General features: G+C 41.4%; 1 protein-coding gene across 1 annotated transcript in view; it reads left to right on the top strand.

Moving 5' to 3' along the window:
- The window catches only part of TFAP2C (transcription factor AP-2 gamma (activating enhancer binding protein 2 gamma)), a 7,026-nt gene extending 616 nt beyond the window's left edge, over positions 1-6,410 (top strand). Inside the window, exons 2-6 of the mRNA XM_009998753.1 lie at positions 243-294; positions 1,736-1,958; positions 2,665-2,783; positions 4,164-4,305; positions 6,125-6,410. Coding sequence (XP_009997055.1) covers positions 243-294; positions 1,736-1,958; positions 2,665-2,783; positions 4,164-4,305; positions 6,125-6,410 — 822 coding nt within the window. The remainder of the gene's footprint in view (positions 1-242; positions 295-1,735; positions 1,959-2,664; positions 2,784-4,163; positions 4,306-6,124) is intronic.
- The last annotated feature ends 2,469 nt before the right edge of the window (positions 6,411-8,879 follow it).

The raw sequence follows: 8,879 nt of genomic DNA, 5'->3' as shown, positions 1-8,879 counted from the left end.
GGGGCACAGCCGCCCCCGGCTGGCAGAGATGCCCGAGGCTCCGCTGCGGAGCCAGGCACCCACCCCTGCCGCGCATTCCAGCTTTACTTGACCCCACGGCCCGTCCTTGGAGCGAAACCCGCTTTTTCTCTCTTTCTGCCCTTAAAACGGGGAGGCGTAGGGCGGGGGTGGCTTTCCCCAAACCTCCTTCTCTCTCGGCATTTCAAGGTGCGAAACTTTCTCCCCTTTCTTTCTCTTTCCAGAACGTGGAAGATCAACACTTATTAATGCATGACCAGACAGTCATTAGAAAAGGTCAGTAAGATGGCACTGCACGTGACTTTCCCTGGTCAATAAAGTTAAGTGACGCACCGGTGGGTTGATGCTTTCGGACCGGGCGGGCGGAGAGGTTTTTATTGTGCTGTCTCCCTCGCTGGGTTTTTCCAACGCCATCCGAAAGGAGGTGGCAGCGGGGACAGACCCCTGGGGCTGCAGCGAGCCCGGGTGGTTGGTGGGACCCCTCGGGGGGACATCCCTGCCCGGCTCGTGCGTGTGTGGCTGTAATCGGAACCAGAACCTCGGACTGAATTAAATGCAGCCCCGGGATACGTGTGCATGAAGTGACACGGGGCTTTTGTCGTTCCTAGCACTTCGGGTGGGGTTTTTTGTGGTTGTTTTTTTGTTGTGTTGTTTTTTGTTCCCCCCCCAAACCCCCTTCAACTTCTTCACAAGACTTTAAGGCAGTGAGTTCACTGGCAGGAGCCTGTTCGGCTTTATCTTAATTGAACTAGTTTTGTAGCTGAGGTTTTAAGGAGGCAGAAAGACGTATTGACTCAATTTACAGTAATTTAGGGTTGGTTTTTTTTCCCCTGCTTTTGTTTTTAAACAAATTTGTGTTTAAAAGGAAAGAAAAAAATAAGATGAGGGGAAGTTTCCTCTGAAGACTTCAAACAAATACCTAAGTGAGGGAAAGCAGAAGTGTTTGTCAGAGCGCTGATTGCTGCGCTGGGCTCATGGGAGAATAATTTCGCTGTCAGATGCACCAGTGAAAAATCTTTTCCCCTCCGGGGAGCGAGGCCGACAGCGGCTCGTTAACCCTTTCCCATCGGTGCTGGGTGGGTGGGTTGGCAGGGAATGGAGAAGCTGGCTCTGCGGTTTTGCTCCTTGCAAAGCCTTTGTTGTCCCATCTCACCTAAAGGTTGAAGCCGTTGCCGAGCAGTTTTACTTTCAGTTTTCTCCTGCGGTGCGTCCCTCTCGCTGTGGCACTGTCTGCTCTGAGTTTGCTGAGGTTAAGTTCCAAAGGCGCTGTCTTAAATCCGCGTGTGCGAGGTGGGAGATGATCCCTGGCAGGATCCGAGAGGCTTTTCCCTGTCCCGGCTCGGATATTTGGCAGTAGCTGAAGGATGCTCATTTGGAGTCAGTAGTTGTTTCGGACTTTTTGTAACCATGGATTTACGAGCTTGCTGATTCAGAGATGGTCTTTATGTGTGTTTTTTAAAGTATTTTTCGTCGTGTTTGGCACCTCCTTGTAATGTAGTGTGGTAAAATTAGCTATTCAGGACTAGCTGCGGGGACCCAAAGGTTGCAGCCAAGCCCTGTGCTGCAGGTAGATGCCGGGGACGGGGCTGAGCAGTGCGAGCAGTTGATCCAAAACGAAATCCTGTCTCCAGGTGTTTTTTAGTAGAAAGAGAATTCACTTGCCACTTCCTATTTATTTTCCCCTTTCGTTAAATACCTGCTTTCCCTCCTCCCACAGGTCCCATTTCCTTAACGAAAAATAGCGCTCTGAGTCTCCCCTGCCAAAAAGATGGATTACTCGGAGTGGTCATAAACCCCAACGAAGTGTTCTGTTCGGTTCCGGGGAGACTTTCCCTCCTCAGCTCCACATCGAAATACAAAGTGACAGTGGCAGAGGTGCAGAGGCGGCTCTCGCCCCCCGAGTGTCTCAATGCCTCTTTGCTGGGAGGGGTTCTCAGAAGGTAGGTTGTAACTCCCTGAGCCACCATCCCCCCGGTCTGGTTTTTGTGAGATTTCTTTTCTTCATCTCACCCCGTGCCTGTGTGTGTGTGTGTGTGAGCAGCCAGGTTTGCATAATGAGGAGCTAAGGAAGCCTTTTAGCAAATTCCTGGTTTTTAAGAAGCCCAACAACACTGAATCCTAATAGGCTTTGGAAATAAAACTTCTTTGCACTTCTGCTACTTCTGGAGAAGTGCTATTAACAGCTCTGACAGCAATTCTCGTTCTCTGTTTAAGGCTGGATTTTTGTCTCAAGTATGGTTCATGGAGCTTTCTTACTCCTGTGACAAACTGCCTGGCCATGGAACGATTTTTTATTAAATCTTGGTTAATCATTACAAGGACACTATACGTCCTGTTTTGCATACACTTAAATTTGATGTTTGATTGTTCTACAGCTGTTTGTTTCAACAGTGCAGTTTAAACCATGATTTTGACCTCTGCTGTATTTCATCCTGGCTGGTTTGTAGTAGAGCATTTAAAAAGTAGGTCACTTAAAAAGGGCCTGTTTTTTATCTTCCACCCGTCCCCCTCCTCCCCCCTCGTAGAACTCTATTGAATGTCAGTAACTGGAATTTTTCATCTTTAAAAATAAGTGTTCCCTAAAGATAAATAAGCCTTTTTTATTTCTTTTTTTCTCCCCCCCCCTCCCCCCCCACTTTATTACAGGGCCAAATCTAAAAATGGTGGCAGATCATTAAGGGAAAAACTGGATAAAATTGGCTTGAATCTTCCTGCTGGTAGAAGGAAAGCTGCAAATGTGACACTGTTGACATCTTTGGTGGAAGGTCAGTCTTGAACATGTCTTCAAAATGAACTTTTTTCATCCCCCCTCGTGCACAGCTCTTGTCCTCTAGGCAGAGCATGGAAAGGCTAGAAAGTCAATGACTGTAATAGAGAGGTTTTGTTCCTTGTAAAGTGAACATGAGGGGAACATCTCAGCAACTAAATGCTGTGTTGCCTTTGGGGGGGCCTCCTCTCCCCTCCTTCTCCCTTCAAATCTCCATTGAGCCATTGGTCTCAAAGCTCTGCTGGCACAGACCCTGCTAATAGCTCTTCTTCCTCACACGGCTGCACGGCAGGGATGCAGTAACGTGCCAAGATGTTCAAAATGTGTGTTTGTCCTCTCTGTGTCTCTTGAGTGGGCCGGGTTCTTTCAGTTCTGTAAGGGTGCAGGGACAGGCAGAGAAGGCAAAAGGGGCGAAACTTGCCACATTATATTGGGTTTGGGTTAAAGTCTGGGGCAGCAGACTCCAATGACTGGCCCTACCTCAGCGGTATCCTCAGAAGCTTTTCTAATAAACAAGCATATAAAGTGAGATTTATAGCTTTTGACTTCCTGATAGGAAACTGGAGCCCCTTTAATCTGTAACATGTTGTGTGGACCCTCTGTCAGTTAAGCTGACTTAAAAGGTGTGTGTGTGATATATATGTATTGTATGTATGTGTGGGGTTATGTTTCGTGGTTCTATTTAAAGCAGCTCCTGGTAGTATAATTTAATAGGAATGGAAGCAGTGATTGAGAAGTGAAAAGTGATGTAACAATACTTTATTGCTATTTCACTTCTACATCAGCTCAAATAATACAGCAACTTCAATTTAAAACCTCTTTTAGAAGTTGGGTTTCAGAGAGATGGTGTGTGCACATGCACCACCTGTACATGACAGGTAATGCGCTGATCATGCCAATCCATTTTTAAAAGCCTGATTAAATTGCCTTAATTTTAAAAAGTGGCCTAGTTGTACACTTTATTTTCTGTATGAAAATGCTTATTAGAAAGTATTTAGAGAATATACTAAACTGAGATGCCCTTTATTGTATAAGTAGAACTTAGTTGCCAGGTTTTTTAAATATCTGTGGGGAACTTGAGCTAGACCTAATTCTAGTCTTTGCTCCAGTTAATCTGGATAGAGATGGGAGTTTTTCTAGTATAAAGGCAAGATAATTTTATTATTTTTTTTTTTGGCAGTCACCATGTAGGGTCTCTCTTGTTGCAAGTTTAGAAAGGAACACTAATCTATTTAATTAGAAAATGGCAATGAGTGATGCAGTGGTAATACAGCAGTGGAATAAACTTCAAAAATTCACAGCACTTTTATTTCCCTGATCTCTTGATAATGAATAGATGTTACTACATTTAATGAACATTCCCTTTTACCCATGCCAGGTGAAGCTGTACATCTTGCTCGTGACTTTGGTTATGTATGTGAGACAGAATTTCCCTCCAAAGCAGTGGCTGAGTATTTAACAAGACCACACATGGGCCGCAACGAAATGGCAAACAGGAAGAATATGCTTCTTGCTGCAAAGTAAGTTTTGGGCTTGGAGTTGTTTGGTTTTTTTCCCTTCTCCTTTTTGAGAGATGCTTTTGCTGACTGAGTATCTGTGGCTAGGGACAGTTTGGTACATTTTCATATGTAATTCTAGTCAGGGAGATGAAGCAATTTTATTTTGGTTTGGTTTGAATTCAACTATGGCAGTAGTTATTTTAGTCTGAACCAATACTAATAATAACAATAATCCAGTACAATAACTAAAGCAGTTTGAGCCAGTTATATTTATTTTAACCGTAGTAAAAACTTCAGAAAACGTCCTATATGTAGACAGCTGTATCTCTAAGGAAAAGATGTCCTTAAGTCTGACAGAGTTGAGGACCAACCTGGAGAGCAGGTGTGGCCTGGGAATGTGAACCAGTGTCTGGGACTAGGATCAGGCTCACCTACCTTTGTGTAGGTGCAGCCCAGAGGGGCATCTCCAAGGAGAGCTGCTGTCAGGCATGCTGGGTGCAGGGGCAGCTGGGCAAATATGTCCCTGTAACTGCCTTTGGCGTTTGCAGCACAGGTTTCCCCATGGGTTCTGCGGGTAGTCCCTTTTTGCAGTTGTGTCTGGATCTTGAAATTTAGTGAAAGCCAACCTTTGATAAATGTGAGAAGTCCCTGTGCTTAATTAAATTCCTGTTTCAAAGCTTGATACACAGGGAAGGAAGGGTAAAGGAGAGAGAAGCTTTGTTATAGCTGTTCTGTGGACACTTGTACCTGTAAATAAAACACACACTGAACAGGTCTCTGCTAGGAAATACCTCTGTCAAGTTACACCTATAGTCAACCTTAAATTAGTGGCTGTTTACTGTCCCCCTTCCCCTGCCCCAGCCTTCCCAGGCTGAGGTTTAAGAAACCCTTGACTTCATTATCTGCTCTAGTCCGAGATGTTTTCTGGTTTGGAGTCCACATAATTCCTTGCTTTGGAAGGCACCCTGGCTCTGCAGAGGGTCTGAGAAAAGCCTGCTTAAACTGCTGAGAAGAGTTGCCCTGACTTTGGGCTCAGGCATGCAAAACACTCCTGCTGCTGCTGAATTAAATCCAGTCCTCCTGAAAAAGAGAACCACTTTTAAAAGAATACATTCTTAGAAATTTATAAATATAGCCTCTCTGTTTTCTATAGCTTAAACTTAATGCTTTTTACTGAGCATACTATTCCTTCCACTCAGCATTTTGGTTACTGGTATTGTTATTGGCACTGATAACAATCATCTTTTGGAAGACGTTTATGATTGAGAAATTGTGATAAAGTGGTAATTCTGTTAGGATTGCTCAGCTCCTGTGAAATCCTGTCATGGGGACAGATTTACAAGCAGCAAACAACATATGCTTGAGCATTATTAACCATTCATGTTTTGCCAGGCATATGTGTTAGTGTTTGCAGGATCAGAGCTCAGGTCTCTCTTCTCTCTTAAACAGGGCACATACCCATAATAGGCACAACTAAATTGAATCTCCTATTCAGCTGCTTTAGTCTTTCTAAATGACTTAACTGCAGCTGTGGAAGTTCTCATAGAAATTAGCCCTAATTCCCACTCCCTCCTTCAAATCTAGAGCAAATGATTTGAAGCCAGACAGACAGCAAAGGTGGAGAGATTATTTTGCAGGGCGTGAATGTGTGTTTGTGACACAGATAAAACAGAAGGTTAATCAGAATCTGGTGCTAATAAGTAGGCTTTAGTCAATGGCATTGCTGCTGATGGATTCCTGCAGAACTGCCAAACAGTTGATGCAGACTTTCTCTGTTATTTTTTTGATTTTGCATAAATTCCCAGTATGTTGTAAAGTGTGATCACTTTGTGTCTTGCAGGCAGATTTGTAAGGAATTCACAGACCTCCTCACTCAGGACAGAACTCCTCTTGGAAACACAAGACCTAGTCCCATCTTGGACCCTGGCATCCAGGGCTGTTTGACTCATTTTAGCCTGATCACACATGGCTTTGGGAGTGCTGCCATCTGTGCTGCCATGACATCCGTCCAGAACTACCTAAATGAAGCATTAAAAATAGCAGACAAAACATACATGAACGCTGGCGACCAGAGTCCTGCAGAAACCAACAAAACCATTGATAAAATGGATAAGCACAGGAAGTAAAAGGAGAGAAATCAAGACTTTTAACTCTTCCCTCCTAAACACAAACTGGGATCTTCTTGGGGGGGAATGTAGAGATTCGGGTTCTCTTATTTTTATTTTATTTTTATTTTTTTTTATTCCCTTGTTTTTTATTTTTTTTAAAGAAAGGAGGTAAAAAATCATTCAGGATCTTCACTCCCCTGGATCCATCAGACAAGTCTTTCTAAAAGCTGCAGTATCCCTTATCTGTGGAAGCAATTACCTGAAGATAAGTACTTGGTACAAGTGTATTGAAATCCTTTGCTGTAACAGTGGTGCTATAAAGGGGTTTTGATGAAAATATACAGAGATATATTTAGATTTCCTTTCCACATCTAAGTAGCTAGACCCTCTTCGTGTATAGTTTTAAGATACAGATTTTAGATGGAAGCCTATTTGTTATCTGACACAATTTCGGGGTTTTATTCTCTCTAAATGCAACCGTAACAATAAAGCAGTGTTAAACAATGGTATATAGATTTATGTACGTTACATTTGTTTATAAACACCTAAAAATAGAAGATTATTCTGTGGGTTGCTTTTTTCTGTTCTGTTTTGTTGTTTGTTTTTTTTTTTCCTTTATTTTCAGATTATCATAGGAGAGTACTAAGATCCTGATAGACTTAAATGCTATCTGATGGCATTTGACATGCTTATTTTTATGGAAATATTCAGGCTTTTAAAACCTGCAGTGATGGTTTGCTGCAGTGAATATTATCTCGGTTTTTTTTTTTTTACAAGGAGTAGTTCAATGAAAAAGCTTTTAGGAAATTCATTTTTTTTGTGTCTGAGGATATTGCAGCTTTATTCACATATTTATATTGTCTTGTTTTTAAATTGGGAGGGAAACTTGAAAGAATAGGCACATAACTTTTTTTTTTTTTTTTTTTTTGCCTATTAAGGCCAAAAAATATTTCCAGGGAGGCTTTATGTGTATTAAGGGAAGCAGTGTGTTGAATGTAAATATTTATTTATGTGTAATTTAATCGGATTTGTAAATAATGGTGAACTTTTTAATACTTTTTTTTTTATATATAAATGGGTTTCAAATTTTAATTTTGGTAAGTATTACAAAGGTAATGGGTAAGCTAAACATATCTTTAGGTTTATGCACAGGTATGTTATACAGGGTATTTAAGACTTTTTTAATATCTCAATTCTTGCCACTGAAGATTATATCTAATCTGAGGTGTATGTTCACAAAGCAATAATTTTGTGCATCATTCACCTGATAACTGACTAGACAAGCAAAATGAGTGTGTGAGTGTATGTGAATAATGGAGGTTCTGAACTATCTTTACATATTTGTAAATGTTCCAAATATAATTCTGATGTGTATGATAACCATATAATAAAAGTATTCTGGATAGAAGCATGGAATGTTTTGTTAACTGAAAACAGTTTTGTTTTCTTTCTCTACTTTGGGAATGTGGGGCGAGTAGCACTAGAGGACATTATGTATTGAGTCACAATTGCAGCACTTTGTTCAGATTAACAGAACAGAAATATGAAGCTGTTTGCCAGTAAAACTTATGGTTTCAATTAAACACATTATGTATCTCCAAGAATCTTTATTTTTTTTCTTCCCAAGATGTCATTGTGGTGCTAGTTGCCTATTTAATAGGCAACTTAAACACAAACTGAGGCTTCCTCTAAGTAATAACCATCCTACCAGCTTTGTCTTAGAGTGGATCTGACTTGGACAAATACTTGCAAAATGTGCATGTGAAATTCGTTAGGTCTCCTGTCTGGTTTCAGCCCAATTTTGCTGATTAGAGGAAGTTTACAGCATTTTGCACAGAGTCCCCAAAGTAATCTGTGTGGTAGTGGTGGGACAGGATCTGAGGCTTTCAGTGGCATTTGGTGTCTCAGATGAAAAACAGCCAAACAAACCTTTCTGAAAATAAATATTTTTTTAGTGCTTCCTGAAAAAGGAACAACACAAACCTGGGCTTTATTCTATCCTTGCCATTTCTGCACCTGATTGATCTGCGAGGCATGTGGCTGGGGTGAACTATGGATGGGGACACTGGGCAGAGATGGCAGTAAGACTTCGGCTCACAGCATGGCAGTGTGTGTTTCATTCACAGACATGGAGAAGAGGCAATATTTACAATTTTTTATATTTTGTTTATAAGTTCCTTTTATGTTTTCATTATTTTTTTCTCTGAAGGGTTAAAACAAACTACTGAAGGTGTGCAGGGAGAAGAAAGAAAAGGCCAAAGAAAGGAATGACTGTCGGTGGTGAGTGGGGAGAAAACTGGTTTTTGAGTTGCAATCCAGTCTCCTTCAGAGGTGTGACATTCAAGTTTTTTCATTTGTTACACTCATTGCAGCATTTGAGACATGAAAGTTTTGGATTATCTGTAGACACAAACATAACCAGATATGTGATGACTCAGAACTTCTAAAAATATACAATTTACCATTTGATCATATATTCTATTGATT

The sequence above is a fragment of the Chaetura pelagica genome, unplaced genomic scaffold (assembly GCF_000747805.2).
Source record: "Chaetura pelagica isolate M959 unplaced genomic scaffold, ChaPel_1.0 scaffold275, whole genome shotgun sequence".
Classification (NCBI taxonomy): domain Eukaryota; kingdom Metazoa; phylum Chordata; class Aves; order Apodiformes; family Apodidae; genus Chaetura; species Chaetura pelagica.
This window is presented reverse-complemented; position numbering and strand designations above follow the sequence as displayed.